Source organism: Rhincodon typus, chromosome 21, assembly GCF_021869965.1.
Source record: "Rhincodon typus isolate 14 chromosome 21, sRhiTyp1.1, whole genome shotgun sequence".
NCBI lineage: Eukaryota > Metazoa > Chordata > Chondrichthyes > Orectolobiformes > Rhincodontidae > Rhincodon > Rhincodon typus.
The window spans coordinates 3678303-3703315 of NC_063352.1; the positions used below are offsets into that span (position 1 = coordinate 3678303).

Below are 25013 nucleotides of genomic sequence, written 5' to 3' on the forward strand. Positions count from 1 at the left end.
CCTAACCCTGACCCTGTCCCTAACCCTGACCCTGTCCCTATGCCTAAACTGACCCTGACCCTGTCCCTATGCCTGACCCTAACCCCTGCCCCTGACCCTGACCCTGTCCCTGACCCTGTCCCTAACCCTGACCCTGTCCCTATGCCTAAACTGACCCTGACCCTGTCCCTATGCCTGACCCTAACCCCTGCCCCTAACCCTGACCCTGTCCCTATGCCTGACCCTGACCCTGTCCCTGACCCTGTCCCTAACCCTGACCCTGACTCTGTCCCTAACCCTGACTCTGTCCCTGACACTGTCCCTGTCCCTAACTCTATCGCAGCTGTAGTAAACCATTTGAACAAGTGTTATCTCTCATCCTCCCCCTTTACATTTTGGCACAATGTCAAAATGTAATTATGACAAGTTGACAATTGCTGCAGTAAATTGTGGATTTGTATCCAACTCTTCTCACAGAGTAATATGTTTTCTGTGGAATTGTTTATCTTGTGCTAAAATATCTTGGCACTGTACAGATTGGCGAAACTTGGTTTTAAAGACTTTTAAGGCTTCACTAAAAATGGGCCGTTGGATTCTCCTCAAAGGAACAAAAGTGTCAAGGAATCAGATGACGCTTCTGAGGCCAAGTCTCCATAAATGGTGTTTGACAGAATGAAATTACACGGCCAGCAACAACCAAAGTGCATCAATTTATAATTTGGCAAATATTGTCTTTGTCATGTTGGCACAGTGGATGGAAAGAATATCAGAATTAAAATGAACATATAAAGTTTTGGAGCTGTCACACACCTCAGCCCAAAAAGGGAAACCTAAAGGGGCAAAATTCAAAAGTAACTTTTTGGTGATTCATACTCATGTTGAAGACTCTTCTTCTGCAATAACTCACACACAAATTCACATATATTGGGCAATTAGTTATTCACCACTTCGTACACATTTCACACACGTTGGACAATAATTTACACCCAAATACAATATTTGAACAGAATCCATGCATAACTTTTGACATTTAAATTCATCTGCAAACAGATGTCCGTGAGCAAATATCAGATGGTTACAATCTCGATTTACATCACTTGAAGGTCGAACCAATGACCATGAAAATGCTGCAAACTGGAAGGCATTAATAGAAATAATGATATTATATCGATGATAACTCCATGACTCAGCATCCTCCCCCTCACTGAGCTGATTGGAGCTGGACTCCCAGCTGGTTTAAATCTTACATTTAGGGCCACAACGCTGGAACAATGCAGGTCAGAAACATGCAAACAGACGAACTAAGGGCTGCAGAGGCCATTCAGCCCTTTGAGCCTGCTCCACCATTTGGTAAGATCATGGCTGGTCTGTTTGTGTTTCACATTCCACATTCCTAATCCTACCAATAATTCTCACTTCCCTGGCTACCAAAAATCTATCCACCTCCATCCTAAAATTATTCAATGATCCCTCCTCCTGAGGCAGAGAGTTCCAAAGTCTCACAACCCTCTGAGAGAAAATAATTCATCTCTGTCCTTAAAAGGGCAACTCCTAATTTTAAAATATTTTGCCCCAGTTGTGGATGCAAGAGGAAACATACTTTCCACACCCACCTTGTCTAGACTATTCAGGATCTGATGCATTTCAATCGCGTCACCCCTCACTCTCTAAACTCCAGGGGAAACCAGCCCAGTCTGTCCAACTTTTCCTCATAAAACACCCCCCCTCATTCTGGGAATCACTCCAGTAAACCTACTCTGAACCACCTCCAACATAAATTACATTTGAAACTGCACACTGTATTTGTGGTGTGGCCTCACCAATGCCCTGTATGACTGACGCAGAATACCTTTACTTTTCTGTTCAATTCCCCTCGGAAAAAAGGCTAGCATTCTAGTAACCTTCCTTATTACATGCTGTACCTCGACACTAACCTTTTACTGAGTCATGCACTAATCAGCGAGATCCCTGTGCACCTCAGAATTCTTCAGTGAATTCTGTTTAGATAATACTTGGCTTTTTCATTCTTCTTGTCAAAAGTGATCAATTTCACATTTTCTCACATTACACTCCATCTGCCAGACTTCTGTCTGCAACCTCCTTGTGTCCTCTTTGTAACATTCTTTCCTACCTATCTTTGTACATCCATGAGAACATTCCAGATCAGTTTCAGAACATTTTATTCACTGGATAAGTAATCAGGAAGGCTAATGGAATGTTGGCCCTTATTTCAAGGAGGTTGGAGTATAAGGGTTGGGAAGTCTTACTGCAAATTGTACAAGGTGCTGGTGAGACCACATTTGGAGGACTGTGAGCAGTTTTGGTCCCTTATTTAAGGAAGGATATCATTTCATTGGAGGCAGGTCAGAGAAGGTTCATTAGGATGATCCCTGGTAGAAAGGGATTGTCTTATTGGAAAAGGCTAAACAGGTTGGGATTCTACTCACTAGGGGTTTAGAAGAATGAGAGGTGATCACATTGTAACATACAGTATTCTTAAGGCTCTTGACAGGGTAAATACTGAGAGGATGTTTCCCCTCATGGGAGTCTAGGACCAGAGGGCATGGTCTCAGAATAAAGGGGTACCAATTTAAGACTGAAATAAGGAGGAATTTCTTCTCTCAGAATGTTGTGAGTCTTTGGAACGCCTTGCCACAGAGAGCTGTGGGGGCAGAGTCCTTGTGTGTATTTAAGGCTGAGATAGAGAGATTGTTGATCCATTGGGTTATCAAGGGTTACAGGGAGAGGGCAGGAGAGTGGATGTGAGGAATGTTAGATCAGCCATGATCCTATTGGATGGTGGAGCAGGCTCTCAGGGCCGAATGGCCTACTCCTGCTTCTATTTCTGATGCTCATGATTCCAGAGATGAGGGGTTTGTCCTGTACAAAGAAATTGGGCAGTTTAGGCCTATGCTGTCTGGACTTTAGAAGAATGAGAGGAGATCTAATTGAGGTATATAAGATGCTAAAGGGGACTGACAATGTAGACGTAGAGAGTATATTTCCTCATGTGGGGAAATCTAGAATGAGAGGACATAGTTTTAGGATAAGAGAGGACAGTTTTAAAGCAGAAATGGGGAGAAGTTATTTCTCTCAAAGGGTCATGACTCTATGGAATTCAGTCCACCAGCGTGCGAGGGATGCTGGAACTTTGAGCAAATTTGAGGAGCAGATAGACAGATTTTTAATGAGTAATGGGTTGCAGGGTTACGGAGAGCAAAGAGGAAAGTTGAGATGAGGCTGAGAGGAGATCAGCAATGATTGTGTTAAATGGCGGAGCAGGCTCGAGGGGCTGAATGGCCTGTTCCTGCTCTTGGTTCTAATGTTCTTGACTGCCTTTTGTGAACTTTATGATCAGACAACATTCTCCTACGGGAGCACATCAATCCAATTCATCCAGCCAACAGATGTAATAGGCTAATATAATCAATAAAAAAAAACACTTTAAAGTAAAATAAAGAATTAACAAATCTGTTCAGATCACATCTCTATTGATACTTGGTATTTCTCAAAGAACTCCTGCGTTATTTTTTGTTACGGAGACAGAACAGAACAAAGCTCTGCCCATTGCTATCTTCCCAGTTGTTGTATATTTTTCTTGGTGATTATTTTGTGAGAATTGGAAGTGAAGACGGTGCCTTTTTTAGTCAGATTTACATTTACAGAACCCCACGCATTCCTTGCCTTATTTTACAAGCTTGTCGAGTAGGCCCTCTTCAGCAGATTTGTTTGAATAAGTGTCATGTTTGTTGCGTTTTAACTTGCTGTTGAGCGCAGCCAAAGCCCCATTTGGAAAGAAATTGCATTTGAAAACCAAGCGATGGGAAGTAAACGGTTTTATTTATAACGCAGCCTGATGAAATGCTGCCGATGCTGATCAGTAACTCTTCTGATATTTCCAGCAATATTGAGGATTGTTTCGTCCGTGCTGCAGCTGGGGAATATTAGTTTCAAAAAGGAACGAAACACTGACCAGGCCTCGATGCCGGATAATACAGGTATGTCTTTCCACACGCTCTGGAGGTTTGGGATGCTCAGCCTGGGATAGCCATTGCCAGTAACTGGTTCTGTGTGTTTTCTTTGTCAAGTTGCACAGAAGGTGTGTCACCTGCTGGGTATGAATGTGACTGATTTCACCAGAGCTATCCTGAGTCCTCGCATCAAAGTTGGACGTGACTATGTGCAGAAAGCCCAGACCAAGGAGCAGGTAAAAAGAATTCCCAAACCATTCCTGACCTTTATTCTTCCACAGAATGCCACAGGCCGGGTCAGCACCATGCCTGGAGCTGACTGCCCTTGAAGTGAGTGGCTCACCATGACCATCGCAGATGACCAGCCAGTCTGTCATCGAGTCATACAGTTTTATACAGCATGGAAAGAGATCCTTCAGTCCAACTCGTCCGCACCAACCAGGTATCCTAAATTAATCTACTCCCGTTTGCCAGCATTTGGCCCATATCCCTCCAAAACCCTCCCATCCATGTCCCCATCCAGATGCCCCTTAAATGTTGTAATTGTACCCGCCTCTGCCACTTCCCCTGGCAGCCTGCCCCACGCACGCACCCTCTGTAAGAAAACGTTGCCCCCCCCAGGTCCCTTCCAAATCCCTCCCCTCTCACTTTAAACCTACGCCCTCTAGTTTCGGACTCTCCTGCCCCAGGAAAAAGACCCTGGCCATTCCTTTGAGTTTCCTTTATTCAATACAAAATACAGTGAAAAGTGTGTACCATCGCTGTGCATGAGCACTATTCACATTTATTTAGAATAAAGCAGTTTAAAAAAAAATAACTTAAAGAGAGTCCAAACTTCCCTTCTGTACTGCTACAGCATGCCACTGCCACAGTCTTGCTCCAGGTTTCCCAGCCCACACCATGCCACTGAGAGTGTCCCTCGGCCCCTCTGACACTCTGAGGATGTGGACCCTCCGTCGCTCCAGGAACGTGTCCCCTCCATTGGCCGCCTGCTCCCGCTCGCACTCGAGCACGCACAATGCTGTAGTACTCTCCCCCACGTACTGCTGCAGGGCTCTCCCCCATGTACTGCTGCGGGGATCTCCCCCATGTGGGACTGCAGGGCTCTCCCTCATGTGCTGTTGCGGGTCTCTCCCCAGCGTACTGCTGCAGGGCTCTCCCCCACGTGCTGCTGAGGGACTGTCTCCCACGTACTGCTGTGGGGCTTCCCCCCACATGCAGCTGCAGGGCTCTCCCCCACGTGCTGCTGCAGGGCTCTCCCCCACGTGCTGCTGCAGGGCTCTCCCCCACGTGCTGCTGCGGGGCTCTCCCCCACGTGCTGCTGCGGGGCTCCCCCCCACGTGCTGCTGCGGGGCTCCCCCCCCACGTGCTGCTGCAGGGCTCTCCGCCACGTGCTGCTGCGGGGCTCTCCGCCACGTGCTGCTGCGGGGCTCTCCCCCACGTGCTGCTGCAGGGCTCGCTGCCGGGGCATGAAGGCTCGCTGCTCTGGACTTGCCACTGGCTCTGATGCTGAGGGGAGAGCAGAAGAAAACAAAAGAGGAAAAAGAACAGGCTGAGCAGAGGAGCTGTGACAGGAGCATCCTACTCTGCTGCCATCTTGATCAGAAGGGTCTGGAGTCACAGACTAGTCACATTCACCCTATCCATGCCTCCAGTGATTCTACAAACCTCTATAAGACCACTCCTCAGCCTCTGATGGTCCAAGAAAAATAACCCCAGTCCATTCAGCCTCTCCTCACAGCTGAAACTCGCTAATCCCGGCAACATCCTTGCAAGTCCTTTCAGAACTCCCTCAAGTCCAATAACATCCTTCCTGTAGTCATGTGAGACTACATCACAAACCTTGCTAAACTCCCCACAGACCACTTCAATGAAAGTCCATGAAAGTCATTTGCCTTCCTAACTGCTTGCGTTCACTGACCAGTGTACATGGCCCCCCAAATCCCTTTGTAAGACAACCCTTCCCAATCTATCTCCACTTGAATAATTCCATGCCATTCTGTTTCTCCTCTTGAAGTGCACTCCATTTGTCGAAATTGTTGTCGACTGGAGCAGAGACAATGGCCCTGATTCTGTGCTGTAAATGTCATCAAGTCTTACAGCATGGAAACAGACCCTTTGGCCCAACTCGTCCATGCTGACCAGGCTTCCCAAACTGAACATGTCAATAAGCACAGGAGCATGGAGTACAGGAATTTGGTGAGACCGTATCGGGAGTATTGTGTGCAGGTTTGGTCTCCTTACCTCAGAAAAGAGAAACTTGCCTTCAAGGAAATCTAATGAAGGTTCACCAGATTGATTCCTGGGATAGTGGGACTGATATATGTGGAGAAATTGAGTAGGCTGTGTGTATGTTCACTGGAGATTAAAAGAATGAGATAAGATCTCACTGAAATGTATAAAATTCTACGAGGGATGCACAGACTGGATGCAGGGAGGATATTCCCTCTGGCTAGGGGTGAGGGGTGTGCGTGGGGGATTGAGAGACGAAGGAGTCATGGTCTCAGGGTACAGGGTAGACTATTTTAACTGTGATGAGAAGAAATTTCTTCACTCAGAGGGTGGTGAAACTGTGGAGTTCTCTACAATGAAGGCTGTGGATACTAGCTATTGAATATATTTAAGAAAGAAATAAATAGATTTCCAGTAACTAATGTTGTAAAGGGGTTTGGAGGGAGAGTGAGAGTATTGTATTGAGACACAGGGTCAATCAGGGTCAAGTTGAAAGGTGGGACAGGCTCAATGGGCTGAATGGTTTACATTTTCTATGCTTCCAAAAGCACAACAGATACAGTGTCCCAGGCTCAAAAACAAAGTTGCTGGAAAAGCTCAGCAGGTCTGGCAGCATCTGTGGAGGAGAAAACAGAGTTAACATTTCGGGTCCAGTATCCCTTCCTCAGAACTGTGTCCCAGGCTGGTAGGTTACAAAACACACTATCTAACTGTACCACTGTCCTTGCAGAGCTAGAGACTTGCTCCTTTGGAAGGATTATTCCCTGCAGTTGATCAATGTGCCTAGGACAAAGCACTCTGTATCGTGTCTGATTTCCAAATCAGAAATCCTGCTCTTGACAGATCAAGATCAGTTTAATTTCACTATGAATTAGTAAAAACAATGCAGTACATACGATTGCAAGCATCAAGAATTGCTATCATTATGGTAGGGCAGTTGAAGTGAAGCTGTCACATTGATGAAACTTTTCTGGGTTACGTCTAAGCTGATATGGTGATGCTGGTTCCTGTATCAGTTGTATTGGTCAACTCTGACTCTTAGCCAAAACATCCAAATTACCACCAGCAACTTTCTGCTGAAGTCAAACTTACCTCAGTGTAAATCTACCTCATAGAAACATGGAATAGCGCACCATTGAAGGTGACTTAAAACCGAAAAAAAAAACTGTGGATGCTGTAAATCAGAAACAAAAACAGAAATTGCCGGAAAAGCTCAGCAGGTCTGGCAGCATCTGTGGAGAGAAATCAGAGTTAATGTTTCAGGTCAAGTGACCGTACCTCAGAACTCAGGTGGCTATTGAAGGTGGCTATTCGGCTCCACATGTTAACATCTCATTAGTCCTGCCAATCCTGCCCATTAATATGATAACATCATATTGTTATGACAAGGTGAGGAGGGGTATATCTGATTCCTTCACTTTAACAGACAAACTCTACAAAGATAGTTTTAAACTCCTTTTAGCACACAGCTATATTTCACTTTGATTAAAATATACTCACTAGATCAGAATTAAAGAATCAAATGCATAGTTTCGTTGAATGAGAGAAAGAGGAATTTTATTACCTACTAACTCCAAGGAAAATGTTGAACGAACACAGGTATAAACTTTTGAAAAGGAATTGTTTCTAGTACCATAGAAAGAAAAGGAATAGACAATTTAAAACGTTATTTGAGATTTTGAGTTGTTATAGTTTAACCTGTTTAGTTGAAGTCTTGTATCCGCACAGCAGCAAACTTTGAAGAACCCTTGTGTTTTCAGTGGATGCATGATTTGCTTTATAACTAGTGTTGGCCTCCGAGAGGCTGAGAGGGGAAACAGGGAGACACAGAAAAGTTTCCAGTCCTTGCTGTTAGCTATCCATTTTCTTTTCTTCTCTGCTGCTGCTCTGCCAAGCAGCTACAGAAAGATGGTTTATCTGTCCGTTCCTGAGTCTGGCTCCATTGTCTTTCCAAGCTGAATGGCTGCAGAAAGCCCTTTCATCACTAATATGTGCTGAATTGCATAAAAGTGCAAATTAAAAAAGAAGTGAGTTTTTTTACACCTGCTTCAGTTGACTAGTTTCAACGTTTCTGTATAAAAATAACTATTTCTGTTCAGAAAATTGTCTTTATTCTACATTGGTTTCCAGACCCTGCTTCAATCTGTGGCCAAGTAATTTTCTCCAACCTTTTCAAAAAGTCTATTTAGTCCATGAAGATGCAAAGGTATTAAATTCCAATGATGGAAATGGAAGATTGGTGGTCCACATTTTACATCAATGTGACAGTTGTGACAAGGGAGAAAAGATACACAGTTCAGACCAAACGTAAAGTCATTACGTTTGGAGTTCAGAGAAATAATTTTGCAGCAGCTACAGAATTCAAGACATCAGAGAAGAAACATAGAAGCGTATATCAGAGAAGAACATTAATGGTTGGAGGAAGCTTTGCACAGCTTAGAGAGACACCTAAAGCCAAAGTACAAACAGAGGCAAGGTCAGCGTATGGCTACTTGCTGTAAAACAAAATTGCATAACACGTCATTGAAAATCACCAGAATGGACGGTTAGTATCTCACACGTCTATCTAAATCTTTGTCCTGAATCAAGCGAGCAAATCAGGCATTGGAGATATCAAAGCCAGCCCTGGACTGTGACCCAAATTCATGAGAGAAACAATTTTGTACTGCAACAGAAAACCAAGATCTGACAGCATCTCCCTGCAGAACATAATGATAGATTTACCATGTTTCAGGGCTTTACAATCAAACACCAACCAAACGATGGATACAGAGCGGTCCTGTATGGAGAACATGGATGAAACTCTATGAATTTGGACAGGTGGTCAGAGAATCATAGAATCCCTACAGTGTGGAAGCAGGCCATTCAGCCCTTTGAGTCCACACTGACCCTTTGAACAGCATCCCACCCAGATCCTCATCCCTGTAACCCTGCATTCCCATGGTTAATCCACCTGATCTGCACATCCCTGAACACTATGGGGCAATTTAGCATGAACAACCCACCTAGCTTGCACATCTTTGGACTGTGGGAGGAAACTGGAGCACCCAGAGGAAACCCACACAGGCAAACTCCATGCAAACAGTTGCCTGAGGCTGGAATCATATCCAATCCCTGGCGCTGTTTGGTAGCAGTGCTAACCACTGTGCCACCGTGCCACTCCAGTCAGTCAAGTGATGGTAATGGTGGAAAGAAAATAGTGTCAGCGAAGAAATCTGGACGTGAAAAGAGTAGATTCTCCATTGCACTGATGTATGATCAATGGGAGAAAAGATTAAGCTAAAGGAAATATTCAAGAGAAAAATCTTCCCAAAACAGCAACTCCTAAGAGGAATGGTAATTCACGATGAAGGATGGATAGTTGAAAACGGAGAAGTGTTGTCAACGCTTTTCATCTCAAACTCATCAGGACAGATGCAAGAAGACCTCATCTCAAAGGGAACAACAATTTATATTGCATAAGTAAAGGGTGCAGAGTGATTGGCAAGTTGAATCTGATTGGGCGAGGCATTGCCATGGAAAATGAACCAGGGAAGGACTGTCTGCCACACTTTTGTTGAGTTCCAAAATCACATGATTGACTTGATCCTTTTCCCAGATCTCTGCTTTTAAATTTGTGAGATATTTGATGATGTAAGGGAGACGAGTTGTGAGAGTGACTGATAATCTCCAAGTAGCTGTTAATGTCAATTTAATTCTACATCTGAAGCGTAACATTTTTAAAAGGCTAATAAATATTTCTGTCGCAGGCTGACTTTGCTGTAGAAGCTCTGGCCAAAGCAATGTACGAACGCCTGTTTCGTTGGTTACTCATTCGTATCAACAAGGCCCTGGACAGGACCAAGAGGCAAGGTGCCACATTCCTTGGAATTCTTGATATTGCTGGCTTTGAGATATTCCAGGTAATTGTTTGTCAAATAAGCAACTGTTATTTTCAAATTGAATGTGTTCCGTTTCCCAAATGTCTAGGATAATGCAGGAAACAGCTGATGTGACCAATGTTAGCTTTTCCAATCATGGGATTGTTCCCTTGTCCATGTCCCATCATGGATGGAAATATTCAATACTCAAGGACTAAAAACAGTCACCATTGAGCTAATTACTGAAGATGAATCCCATTCTCCAATATTCCTAAATCTTTATGCTACCTGCCTCAGATGGTGTGAAATCAGCAGTAGTTTGTAACTGGCGCACAGCTCCTGATAATCTGCTGGCAGGATTTTGCTCTGCAGCATTTCTAAGGAACTGTGGTAGAAAGCTGGAAACGACTGTCAATGTTGTCTACTAAGTTAGAGCAGGAGGTTGGAGGAACCTCGTTGAAGTTCTCCCTCGTTATTAATGTTTTATTCACGAGAAGGAATTTTGAGTGGGCATTGAGAACCTCCATCCTTATGATGAAAGTTCAACATTATCAACTGAGTCTTATCAATGTGACAACTTGTATATTTGAACGAATGTGTCCTATAAATGTCTCCATTATATCTACGGTAAACAAAATTAAGATGATGTATGATTTCAAACACCCAATATAATCTGATTTTACAGCAATTGCAATTGAAGAATTTATTTCTTCAGCCTCAGTTAGCTCAGTGTAGTCATATCAACAGCCAGGGGCTCAAATCCCATATCAGCAGATATGGGATTTGCTATGAAGGTCCTATCCTCTCCACCTTGCCCCTCATCTGAGGCATGGTGACCCTTAGACAACTGGTGGTGATTGTATTCTCTCTCTGATGAAAGGGCAGACTATGGTCCTTTGTGACTGTGGTGACTTCATCTCCAATTCATGTGTCTTCTTTAAATGATACATGCATTTTCCCCTGCAGCAGTTATAAGAATGCTGAAAAGCTCTTTAACATTCAAACTTCCTTTTAATTTATTTTTAGGACAATTCTTTTGAGCAGCTCTGCATCAATTACACTAACGAGAAGCTGCAGCAGTTGTTCAACCACACCATGTTCATTCTGGAGCAGGAGGAGTATCAGAGAGAGGGCATTGAATGGAATTTCATTGACTTTGGACTGGATCTGCAGCCCTGCATTGAACTGATTGAAAGAGTGGTAAGGAATATAAGATAAAAAAAAGAAGCATCATTTAATCAAAGCTTGTTCAATAATTATCTGCGCTGTTTAAACCCTTTCATAAGCACATACTAAACCCATATGCCACTAGTTCAAAATCCAAGCCCCAGAATTAAATAATAATAAAATATATATAAGTCACACACCTTACATCACAATATCAATTCTGAAATTATCTTTAATCAGGTTGAATTGGTATCCCTTTGTTCTATTTACACAATGTTTAAAGTCAAATTATAAATTAATTGCTTCCATATTATCTGTAAGTTTTATGCCCCCCTTAAGATCACCTTTCACACATGTCCATTCCAGGCTGAAAAAGGAAAGTTTCTGCACTCTTTCCTTGTAACCTACACTTCTAGATTCAGGATTGTGCCTTTTCTCTGTGCTATGTCCATTGTTTTAATGCTTTCCTTGTTTCTCGACAGTCATAGAGTCAGAGTCATAGAGTCATACAATATGGAAACAGACCCTTTAGTCTAACCAGTCCACATTGACCGTATTCCCAAACTAAACTGGTCCCATCAGCCAGCTCCTGGCCCATATCCCTCCAAACCTTTCCTATTCATGGACTTATCCAAGTGTCTTCTAAACATCGTAACTGGACCTGCATCCACCACTTCCTCTGGAAGTTCATTCCACATACAAAAAACTCTGCGTGAAAATGTTGCCCCTTATATCCTTTTTCAAAACTTTCTCCTCTCACCTTAAAAATATGCCCCTTAGTTTTGAACTCCCCCACGCTAGGGGAAAGATTCTTGCTATTCCCCTTATCTATAGCCCTAATGATTTTATAAACCTCTATAAGGTCACCACTCAACCTCCAGAGAAAAATGTCTCAGCCTGTCCAGACTATATTTTTATAAGTCAAGCCATCCAGACCAATTAACATCCTTGTAAATTGTTTCTGTACCCTCTCCAATTTGAAAATATCCTTCCTATGTCAGGGCATTCAGAACTGCAGACTGTACACCAAAAGTGACCTCACCAACTTCCTGTACAACCTCAACATGATGTCCCAACTCCGATACTCAACGGTCTGAGCAATAAAGCCAATCATGCTAAACACCTTCTTAACCACCCTGTCTACCTGTGAAGCAAATTTCAAATTATGTACCTGAATCATTGACGTGTCTCTGTAGCTCAGTACCCTGTGGGTTTTGTTGATAGGTGTATGTACTGAGTTTCCTATTCCTTATAAGTTACGTCAATGAGGAGCAGCTGACACTCAATATGTCTCCCAACTCTGACACCATTCCTGCATTGAATGTTCACCATTCACTGTTCACCGTTTGCTGTCCTTCATCAAGATTCTTAACCTCTTCTTCAGGGTTTACTGTTAATCCCCAGAGTTTTGGAGTTTAACAAATACCCTGCTGTTTGAAACAGACCTAGGAACATAACCTTACTCATGTACTATAGCAAAGAAATAGATTTACCATTAACATTTCTTTCAAATAATGAGCATTGTTACATTTTAAACAATTATATACCAAGGCAAATTATTTCATTTTTACTTGGCACCCCCTCATGATGACAAAATTTAAGAGTAGAATTTCTGAGATTTACAGAAACAAATCCACTGGGGCATTAGAATGTCAAAGAACCAATTGACTATCAAGAGCTGCAGTGCAACAGAGAATATTTACACCACTGAGCTGAACTCGGTGCTTCTTCCTTCTGTATCTTGCCTCATCAACAAATTGATGTATCAGGGATTTTTGGTTTTACTTGCTGGGTCTGTTAAGTATTACCTGAATCTCATTTCCAGACGAACCCACCAGGTATTTTGTCTTTGTTGGATGAAGAATGTTGGTTCCCCAAGGCCACAGACAAGTCATTCGTGGAGAAGGTGGTTCAGGAACTGGGCAACCACACAAAATTTGCCAAACCTAAGCAACTGAAGGATAAAGGAGACTTCTGTATAGTTCATTACGCTGGCAAGGTAGGGAACAAATAATCAAAGCTAAACAGTATATCAACTACTTTTCAAAGCCTAATTCTGTGAAATGTCTGCGGGCAAACGTTGTGCATTACAAGAATTGCAATAAATCGATTTTATGAAGGGGCTGCATAAGAATAATGTCCTGACTAGAAATGGCACTAGCTTTGCTGCTCTATGTTCTCAAAAGCAATTGTCCTTATCGAATCATTCATTTTCACTGTAAATCCATTTTCACTTTCAGATCTCAAAATGTTGAATTCAATTTGAACTTGCTCTCATTCTCTTTTTAACATTTTGATCTTGACACCCTGGTCCATCGATTATGATTCAATTGAATTCTCTGTCCAACAGCCTTGTAAAACATATCAGTTCCATAGAACTGGTGTCAGCCTCTTGAGTAATTCCTGGCTGGAGAGAGACTGTGCTCCTGGGAACTTTATATTGCAGAGAAAATAAATACAATGAGGCTCTTCAGAGAGAAAAAAAATTCTGAGAAATTTCAGTATGTGCTTTGTTTTCCAAAAAAAAAACTAAGAACAGACCGCAGAGTCCTGTGGGACATCATGAAACAATGCAAAGCCCAAAGATGTTAACACTCAGACTTGTTCTTTAGGTGCCTTACAATGCAGGAAACTGGCTGACCAAGAACATGGATCCGTTAAACGATAATGTCGCTTCACTGCTCAACCAATCATCTGATAAATATGTAGCAGAACTATGGCGAGATGGTGAGAACGTTACAGACAATTCATGAACCTGCAATGGCTATTTCAAAAAATAACTATCTGGGTGCATCTTTGTGCAGGGTGTCAGTGCCCGGGCTGTGTGATCCTTCCCACTTCACACAGACTTTTCTTTTGAACAAAATATGCACTTGCAAATTAATGAAGAGCGAGTAGTTATAAGCACAAGAACATTCCTCCAATTCTCTGCACTATGACTGCAGCAATGGGGATGGCTGGTTCTGGAGAATCTCATGACTATAGGAAGCCAGCTCCTTCTGAGAAACGAACCAGAGAATAACGTTGTGGGTATTACACCACTCTGACTAAATGAAAGGGGGTGATATTATTTTAGGATGAACAAATACTTATTCAAAGTCTGAGTTGGACCACAGTTGGAATATTGTGTTCAGTCCTGGGCACTACACTTTAGGAAGGAGACATTGGCTTTGAAGAGAGGACAGATTAGATTTATTGGAATGATACCTGGTTAAACCACTAGAAGGGATAGCACAGAGTTTGTGCTTACTTGAAAATCAAGTATTTAAGGGGGTGATTTATTCAATTTTATTTAAGCTTTTGATGGGAGCTGATAGAGTAGATTAGGAGAATCTCCTTCCATTTATTTTCCTTATTCTGTCACAGAATTGGGTGTGACAGGTAGGGTCAGAATTTGTTCCCCATCCCTCATTAAGGAAGACGATGGCCTTGTAGCATTATCGCTTGATTATTAAACCAGGGACCCAGGTGATGTCCTGGGGAGCTGCATTCAAAACCTGCTCCTAGCTGATGCAACTTCTTTTAAAAGTCTGGAATTAAGAGCCTAATGGTGACCATGAAACCATTGTCAACAGTCAGGAAAAACCCATCTGGTTCACTAATGTCCTTCATGGAAGGAAACTGCCATCCTTACCTGGCCTGGCCTACACGTGACTCCAGACCCACAGCAATGTGGTTGACTCCTAACAATTAGGGATGAGCAATAAATGTTGGCCTAGCCAGAAAAGCCCATATCCCTTGAATGAATAAATAATAATAAAAAATGCCGCTTGACTGAGTGGCCGGCTTGGCCATTATGAAAGGTAATTAAGAATCAGCCGCATTCCTGTAGATCTAGCTCTTGAAATTCCTATGGTAAGGAGCAATTATTTTCCAGGTGTTGCAGTGGAGTGGCTCAGTTAGAATTCCACCACATTCCCAGCCGGAGCTGGAAACTGCAATCCAAGTCATCTGATGCATTTTCTACCTCGCCTGACCCACACCCTAAACCCTCCACCAGCGCATGGCACTGAGCCTGGTAATTCAGCCAAACCATCATTAATTTGCTAAACAGTGAATCTCAGATGGCATTTTAGTCTTGTTTTTCTGGAACCCAGATTCAAACACCCACACATTAGAGTCACATGTGAGCCAGACCAGGCAAATTCGCCTTTGAAAAATGCATCAGTGAACCAGATAGATTTATTATCAATGATAGTCTCAAAAGTCCACCATCTCTGAAATTGGCTTTCAATTCCAGATTCAAGAATTGAATATAAATTCCACCAGCTGGCAAGGTGGGATTTAAGCCCATGTTCCTAGAATATTAGCCTCTGGATTACATATACAGTGACAATAGCCAATGCTAGATCCAATACTGACCAACACATTTCTCTCTCCCCATTGGATCAGAGAGATTAGGACAAGGGGACATAGCAGAAAAATGAGAGAACACCTTTACAGGTCAGCAGAGGTTCAGAACTCTCTTCCACAAATAGCCCTGGTCACTGGTTACTTTAATTTAAAATTGAGATTGACTGATTTTAAGGTCACAAGAACTAGGAGCAGGAGTAGGCCATTCAGCCCCCTTAGCCTGCTCCACCATTTAGTACTATCATGGCTGATCTCATCTCAGCCTCAATTCCACTTTCCTGTCCACTCTCCACAACCCTTCAACCCATTACTCATTAAAAATCTTTCTCCTCCTTAAATTTATTTAATGCCCTGACATTAAATAATATCCACTGTCCTCTGGGGGAGTCAGTTCCACAGATTCGCACGCCTCTGAGAGAAGTAATTTCTCCTCATCTCTGTTTTAAATCTGACACCCGTATCCTAAACATTTCATTCTCGATTGTCTGGCATGAGAAAGCATCCTCTGTACATCAACTTTTCAATCCTCTTTAGGATTTTATACACCTCATTTTTTAAAAATTCATTCATGGGATGAGGGTGTCACTGGCCAGGCAGCATTTATTGCCCATCCCTAATTGCCCAGGGGGCAGTTTAGAGTCAGCCACATTGCTGTGGGTCTAAAGTCACATGTGGGCCAGACCAGGTATGGATGGCAGTTTCCTTCCCTAAAGGACATTAATGAACCAAACAGGTTTTTCCAACAATTGACGATGGTTTCATGGTCATCATTAGACTCTTAATTCCAGATTTTTATTGAATTCAAACTCGAACCGGCATTCCCCAGAACATTACCTTGTTCGCTGGATTAACAGTCCAGTGATAATACCGCTCGGCCGTCGCCTCCTCATTACTGGATCGCCTCTCATTCTTCTAAACTGCAGAGTAGTGAATGCAGACCAGAACTGATTACGGGCAACATTCAGGTGTTATGGGATGAGGTGAAGGCAGCTCGACAATCACCAATCAGCCACCATTTCACTGAACAGCAGAATGGTCAAGGGGATAAATAGCCTCCTCCTGTTCATCTTTGACAGATAATTCACAAAAACAAGCCAGAAAGCACATCTATTTCACACATCTACAAAATGGTCAAAACTGATTGTGCCTCCTTTATATTTTAAAGTGGACCGTATTGTTGGATTGGACCAAGTGGCTAAAATGAGTGAAAGTATCCAAGGAGCCTCAAAGACGAAGAAGGGCATGTTTCGTACAGTGGGCCAGTTGTACAAGGAGCAGCTGGGAAAGCTCATGACAACACTGCGAAACACCAGCCCCAACTTTGTACGCTGTATCATTCCAAACCATGAAAAGAGAGTAAGTTAGCACAATCCTGTCTCCACATTCATAAGAACGTTCATTGTTTGGAACAGAGTTGATTTCACACAGGAGGATTCCAAGTGGTGTTACATTGTTGTATTATTTGTACATAGACAGGAACTAACTGGTGTTGCATTCACTGCAACCTTGCTGTCATGTGTCGTGTACTAATCAGCTCACCAGCCACATGGAGAGAGCTACAAAAAACAACACTCAATAAAATTCCAAATTCTAGCATTTTAACTCGTCAGTGAGTTTATTTCAAACTCACCAGAACCAGAAAATACAACAGGAAATGTGGAGTTGAAATTTTTCTTTATTACTGTAGAAAGTCCACAGTTGGCTAAACACTTGATATGAAAGGGATTGAATATGTGGTTTTAGCAATCTACCATCATAGTCATTGTTAAACCTACAGGCACAATCTTTCTTAGTGAACTTAGTTACAACCAGAGGAGGAGACAGAATCAGCTCCTGGCTTTTTAATCTCCCCTGGGTTAGTCACAGCAAATATTTGTATTTAATTTTTTAGCACATGGTTTGACACTAATATGTAATTAACTAGATCAAAACATAGGAGGCAAGTTCCATAGTTTTCTTGAAAGAAGCACTTTATTACCCACTACCCTTAAGAAATAATAAAAATACAATACCAAGCACACACACACAAACACAGGTAAAAATAAGTGGGGAGGCCATTTAGAGTCCTTAAATGATGAAAATGACATGCCTCACAAATCTTGGCTATTGTCTCATTCCTTCAGCAAAACCTTTCATATTTCATATTTGTCGATCTTGACAAAATTCTTGACCAAATTCTTCTTCTGTTGGGCACAGACTTCAAAATTGAGAGACACAAGGTTGGAGAGGCTCCTATCTTCTTGCTGCTATAAGTTAATTTTTCTTTCTCTTTCTGTTTTATTGCTCTAAAGCAGTAGTCTAAAACACGATCCATTTGTGACTCATAATGAGGTTACTTGTGATTCAGACTGTTCCTTGTTTACTGATGAGTTTGGCTCAACAACCATTTTAGGTCAGTACCATCCTCGTTCAAAAGTCCCTTTAGTCTGTGAAGGTCTCAGATATTAGAAAAAGGTGTTGGAAGTTGGATATTGATAGGCCATATTTACAATGATTTACAAGTACATTTTAAGGTGGCCAATTAGCTTAGTCGCTGCACGGCTAGTTTGTGATGCAGGATGATGCCAACTGTGTGGGTTCAGTTCCCACACCAGCTGAGTTACCATGAAGGATTCTCCTTCTCAACCTCTCCCCCTCACCCTGTGGCATAATAACCCTCAGCTTAAACACCCACCAGTCATCGCTCTCTAGTGAGAGAGAACAGGCTTATGTTTCAGTAGGACTATGGTGACTTTATCTTAATCATGAAGATAACTAGATGAGCCATTTATAACTAAGTAAAGGGCAGTTACAAGTTTAGGCAAAATTTTAAAATAGGAATATGAAAGTGAATGGATTGACCATAAGACCATAAGATATAGGAGCAGAATTAGGCCATTCAGCCCATAGAGTCTGCTCCACCATTCGATCATGTCTGATCTCAATCCCATTCTCCTGCCATCTCCCTGTAAACCTCGATCCCCTTATTAATCAAGAACCTATCTATTTCTGTGTTAAATACACTCAATTATTTGGCCCCCACAGCCCTCCACAGCAATAAGTTCTACAAATCAATTACTCTCTGGCTGAAGAAATTCCCCCTCATCTCAGTTCTAAAGTATTGTCCTTTCACTCTGACGCTGTGCCCTCAGGTCCTACTCTCCTACTAGTGGAAACATCTTCTCCATGACTACTCTATCCAGGCCTCTCAGTATTCTGTAAGTTTCCACCAGATCCTCCCTCATCCTTCTAAACTCCATTGAGTACAGACCCAGAGTCCTCAACCACTCCTCATATGACAAGCCCTTTATCCCCAGGATTATTCTTGTAAACCTCCTCTAGACCTCAACCAATGCCAGCACATCCTTTGATATGGGGCCCAAAACTGCTCACAGTGCGGTCTGACCAGAGCTTTATAAAGCCTCAGCAGTACATCTCTGTTTTTGAATTCTAGCCTTCCTGAAATGAATGCTAATATTATATTTGCCTTCCCTACCGCCACATGAACCTGCATGTTAACCTTAACAGAATCCCAAGTTCCTTTGTGCTTCAGATTTCCAAACTTAGCAACAATGTCCTCAGTTCCTTTGTCCAGATCATTAATGTATAACATCAATAGTCGTGATCCCAACATGGATCCCTGAGGAACTCCACTAGTCACCAGCTGCCATCCAAAAAAGACCCCTTTATCTCCATTCTCTGCCTTCTGCCAGTCAGCCTACCCTCTATCCATGCAAGTACCTTGCCCCTATCACCATGGTATCTTATACTTATTTAGCAGCCTCCTGTGCAGCACCTTACCTTCTGGAAATCCAAATAGATCACATCCACTGGGTCGCCTTTGGAATTACGTCATGTGATAAAAGGACCTGTAAAAGTTTATAAAACATTGATAATGACCTACTGGTCTATGCAGGTCCCTGTGTACAAGTTTGAAAGCTCTTTGGCTTTACTGGGTTTAACTGATTGAAGTTTACTTGAACAGGCTGGAAAACTTGATGCACACCTGGTACTGGAGCAGCTGCGATGCAATGGTGTTCTGGAGGGGATCCGAATCTGCCGACAGGGATTCCCAAACAGGATTATCTTCCAGGAATTCCGCCAAAGGTAACTAAAACATTGTTGGTTGCTAGTCCCACGAATGGGACAAATTGATAAATTCAATATTAATTTTTCAATCTGAAGGGGTTTTACAAAGAGCTGAATGAATAGACCCTACTGGTCTCTAGATCCTGCTCTAACATCCTCAAGTTGGATCGTTTAATATAGAGTCATTTAGTTTATGATGTATACGATTTCATTTAGAGGGCATGGTTTAGCATGGGGTGGGGGGGCGTGGTGGTTGGAATATGAGGGGCCTTGGGAGCATGAGTTTGATTACAGTTGGTATATGGGCTATATGGGACAGGAGGAGGGTATCAATTCGGATGGGTGGTGTTTGAGGGCCTTAGGGCTTGGAGGAGAAGTGAAGGAGTTTGCGAGGTAAGGGCCTGGTAGGGAGGGGTGTGACTTATTCTTCCTTTCACTGAGGCCAAACCTTCACCCCATACCCTCTTCACACCCAGCAGCGTTTGCAATCTTTCCAGGATCCCCCTCCCCACCATTTTCACCTGCCCATCCCGGAGTGAAAATCCGAACCTCCAGGGGGCACTGCTTTTCAGGTCGGCATTGTGGAGATGGGAACTGTCTCGAACTGACGTTCCCAACCTGGGAGTTGTTCAGGCTTTTGTAAATACTGAGTCACTAACATTGCTTTATTATTAAATTTGAACTGGATAAATATATGAATTATCAATCAAAAATGTTGTTTTTTTTTAATAGATATGAAATCCTAACACCGGGTGCTATTCCAAAAGGGTTCATGGATGGGAAACAGGCCTGTGTACTTATGGTATGTGACATTCAGGACGTCCCCACTTAACGGGGTCTCACTTAACATTGTTTCACTTTAATGTCATTAGGAACGTAGTGTCAATATATCCATTTAATGTTATTAGTTTGACTTTAACATCATTTGCTACAGTCTTCCCCTTCCTTGTCCTGCATGCTGACATGACCTTTCCCGCAGCACTTCTGTATTTACCTTCAGTCTCACGCCCCCCCCTCCCCAGTTCTCACTGCCACCTCTGACATTGCTTCCTTCCCCTCTCCCCACCCACCCCCCATCTCCTGTCCTTGCTCTTCAGACCCTCTGTCATGACTTTAGTCCCTTTGGATCTTCTCCTGGGTCCTGGCTTCACACTGACCTGTATGAGAATAGGATTCTGAAAAGGTTTTAAAGAGTTAATGATGAGAGAATGTTTCCCTTCTGTGGGAGAGTGTAGGACTAGAGGGTATAGTCTCAGAATAAAGGGACGCCAATTCAAGAATGAGATGAGGATGGATTTCTTCTCTGAGGGTTGAGAGTCTTTGTAACTCCATGCTTCTATAGGGGCAGAGTCCTTGAATATATTTAAGACTGAGATAGATAATCCTTGATTCCTCAAGAATTTAAGGGGAAATGGGAGGAAAATGGATATGAGCAGTGTTGGATCAGCCACTACCCTATCAAATGGCAGAGCAGGCTTAAGGGGCCAAATGGTGTACTTGTATTCCTATTTTTAATGGTCTTATTGTCTAAATCTTATTTACAACATGGGGATGGATGATTTTGTGTTATCTGATCAGTTATGTTTACTTCTGTTTTCAGGGCAAGAGTTGTTGATAGAATCTTAGAATTGAGTCTTTGCTGTCCCAGAGAGTGATCCTTGAGTTAACAGGATCTTTTGTAGCTGTTTTCTGGACCTTGTACGGCTTCCTGATATTTCTCCCTAATTTTTCTCTAGAAGAATATAAATTGGTGATTTGGCAGTAGGAAAAGGCGGAAATATTAACTTTCCAGTAAATCTTTAGAACATAAATGAATCTGCTTCAAATTCTTAACTTTTAAGAGTAAATATGACCTAAGTATTGGGATTTGGAATTTGGATAGAATAAGCGAAAAATGGTCACTGAAGACCATTTGTGATTTTTGTAAACGATTTGGATGAAGGAGTGGCAGGGTGAATTAGTAAGTTCGCGGACAATACGAAGGTGGGTCGAGTTGTGGATAGTGCGGAGGGCTGTTCTAGGTTACAAAGGGACATTGATAGGATGCAGAGCTGGGCTGAGAAGTGGCAGATGGAGTTTAACCCTGAAAAGTTTGAGGTGATTCATTTTGGAAGGACAAACTTGAAAGCAGAATACAGGGTTAACGGAAAGATTCTTGGCAGTGTGGAGGAGCAGAGGGACCTTGGGGTTCATGTCCACAGTTCCCTGAAAGCTGCCACCCAGGTGGATAGAGTTGTTAAGAAGGCATATGGTGTGTTAGCTTTCATTAATAGAGAGACTGAGTTCAAGAGCTGTGAAGTTATGCTCCAGCTATACGAAAGCCTGGTTCGGCCACATCTAAAGTATTGTGTTCCGTTCTGGTCGTCTCATTACAGGAAAGATGTGGAAGCGTTGGAAAAGGTGCAGAGGAGATTTACCAGGATGTTGCCTGGAATGGAGGGAAGGTCTTACGAGAAAAGGTTGAGAGAGCTAGGGCTTTTCTCTTTAGAACGACGAAGGATGAGAGGTGACTTGATAGAGGTGTACAAAATGATCAGAGGTATAGATAGAGTAGACAGCCAGAGACTTTTTCCTCGGGTGGAGGTAGCTATCATGAGGGGGCATAGTTTTAAAGTGAGTGAAGGTAGATATAGTAGAGACGTCAGAGGTATGTTCTTTACTCGGAGAGTGGTCGGGACGTGGAATGCTTTGCCGGAGAGGGTAGTGGAGTTGGCTCATTAGGGGCATTTAAGCGGCTATTAGACAGGCAAATGGATGATAGTATAAGGTAGAGGTGGAGGTTAGATAGACCTTAGGATTAGGGTAAAAGTTCGGCACAACATCGTGGGCCGAAGGGCCTGTACTGTGCTGTACTGTTCTATGTTCTATGACCTTCACTGAAGTCCTGATTGCCATCTAGTGACAGACAATAGTCACTGCAGAAGGACTTCAGCTAATACCAGCTTCTACCACTGGATGGAGCCAGTTCAGGATCAGATGTTTGATTATATCTTTTATTGTGTATTGTGCTTCTTTTATATTTTGTCAGATATTTCAGCTAGCAATACACAATGTTGCACATGTATGGTACAATATCTCAACCTGTCCATTGTCTTTTTTCTTGAGTGAGTTATATCGGAAAGAACCTAATTCTGTCTTTAATATTGATCTCTATGGGAGCCCATGATTCACTTAAAGTTGTTTCACTTAAAGTTGTGATTTTCCAGAATGAGTTGAGAGAAGCAGGAGTTGGATGTACTGTACTGAGACAGGTAGTGGACGGTTTTAAGCAGTAGTTGGATAGTTGGAAGTTTGATATTTGCTGAGAAGCCATTGCAGCATTTATCAGCAACTCCTAGGTTTTCCATTGGAAATTTGCAAAGTTGAATATGCCCAAAATATGCAAGTCGGTAAATTCAACAGATATATTTATATTTCAGATACATTTCGGAGTAAGGCTCCGAAAGATTGTGTTTTCAAATGAACCTGTTGAACTATAACCTGGTGTTGTGTGATTTCTGACTATGTTAGCAACACTGAGCATCAGGAATACCTAGCTTGGAAAGTTAAAGCCACTACAATAGAACAAATATTTCCAGTTGGTGCTGCACCTTCCACCATGATTAATATGCAGCATAAAAATAATGTATTTCAAAAATGAGATCGGTGCTGCCCAAACTTATTCCCACTGTGGCCATGTTTTGGAAATTGTTACAACACTCTCAGTGAGAGTTGAGGGGGTCAGGACGAAGTGGGGGGAGGGGGATGTGTGGTTGTAGTGGGGTGGGTGCTGGGGGCGGTGTCAGTGAGAACCTTGGCCTGTTAGAGTGGGAGTTCAACTGTTTTGAATCTGTCGGAGTTCCGCAGTGGTCATTGTAGACTCTGAGCTCATAACCCTACAATAGGGCCCTGACCCCCACTTTGGGAAGAGCTGCATATTCACTTTGTCTAAAGCAGTGACTGGGCAACGGATACATAAAACAGGGAGAGAGTGAGAGATCCCCCTATTCCTGTAATATGTACATTTTCACTCAACAGTGTCGATTCACAACAGGTTATCTATACAACGTTGTTTATTGCAGATCACGGAAGCAGCAGGATATTTACTTCTTTTTCTGTCTATTAATGGAAATTCTGAGTTGCTACTGAAAAAAAGTATTGTGACTATTTTAGATCAAAAGCCTGGAACTAGATTCTAACCTGTACAGGATTGGACAGAGTAAGATCTTCTTCCGAACTGGAGTTCTGGCTCACTTAGAAGAGGAGAGAGACCTGAAAATTACAGATGTCATTATTTCTTTCCAAGCTCGAAGCCGAGGCTACCTGGCCAGAAAGTGAGCACACTGTAAAAATCCATTTGTACTGCACAAGTACCCTCTAGCATTTTACAATGCACTCGATGTTATTTTGATGAACATTAGCCCAGTATTTTGTAACAAAACTGCCATTAGGGGAGGCGATGGCCTAGTGGTATTATTGCTAGACTGTTGATCCAGAGTCCCAGATAATGTTCTGGGGACCTGGGTTCAAACCCCACCATGGCAGATGGAATTTGAGTGCAATAAAAATCTGGAATGATTGGTCTAATGATGACCATATATATGCATTCCTGATTGCTGGGGAAAAAAACCCAGCCGGTTCACTAATATCCTTTAGGGAAGGAAACTGCCATCCTTACCTTGTCTGGCCTACATGTGACTCCAGACCCACTGCAATGTGGTTGAATCTTAACTGCCCTCTCGGCAATTAGGGATGGGCAATAAATGCTGCCTGGCCAGTGATGCCTTCATCCTGTGAATGAATAAAATTTTTATTAAGTTTGTTTTCTTACCTGTTGTCACAAGGTGTGAGTGTGAAATGCTGATGGTTCTCTAACTGGTTACAGGGCCTTTGCTAAACGACAGCAGCAACTTAATGCAATGAAAGTCATTCAGAGAAACTGTGCAGCTTACCTTAAACTACGGAACTGGCAATGGTGGAGACTATTCACAAAGGTTAGCTCAAAATAATTTTCATCTGCTTCTTAATTCCTTCAAGGATCTACGTATTTTCTACTGTTAGACCAGCAATGACCCTGAGTGGACCTATGAACAGGAATAGGCCATTCAACCCTTCTGGCCGGAAAGGGTCGATCTCAATGCCAGCATTGGCCTCATTTCAAACATTAGCAGACAGAAGAAAGTATGACCCTTTAACAATCATTAAAAAAAGTATCTGCTAACTGTGTTCTTTTACTCTATATGTAAGCCTAGAGATTAATGATACACATGATAACAAAGAGGAAGGGAATATTTGCTTATCCATGAAAACCATAAAGAAATCTCTGCTTCTTCGTCATTCCTTTTCATCTGCACAAACATGTTGACCATAAAAAAACATTTTTGCAAAAAGAAAATGTCTGTTT

At 42.5% G+C, this 25013-nt stretch overlaps 1 protein-coding gene across 1 annotated transcript in view; it reads left to right on the forward strand.

Annotated features, from left to right (window-relative positions):
* The window catches only part of LOC109916081 (myosin-11-like), a 139653-nt gene that overhangs the window by 75612 nt on the left and 39028 nt on the right, over positions 1–25013 (forward strand). Inside the window, exons 8-18 of the mRNA XM_048609663.1 lie at positions 3882–3977; positions 4068–4186; positions 9932–10084; positions 11069–11242; positions 13035–13208; positions 13822–13936; positions 16728–16918; positions 19527–19648; positions 20363–20432; positions 23783–23943; positions 24495–24603. Coding sequence (XP_048465620.1) covers positions 3882–3977; positions 4068–4186; positions 9932–10084; positions 11069–11242; positions 13035–13208; positions 13822–13936; positions 16728–16918; positions 19527–19648; positions 20363–20432; positions 23783–23943; positions 24495–24603 — 1484 coding nt within the window. The remainder of the gene's footprint in view (positions 1–3881; positions 3978–4067; positions 4187–9931; positions 10085–11068; positions 11243–13034; positions 13209–13821; positions 13937–16727; positions 16919–19526; positions 19649–20362; positions 20433–23782; positions 23944–24494; positions 24604–25013) is intronic.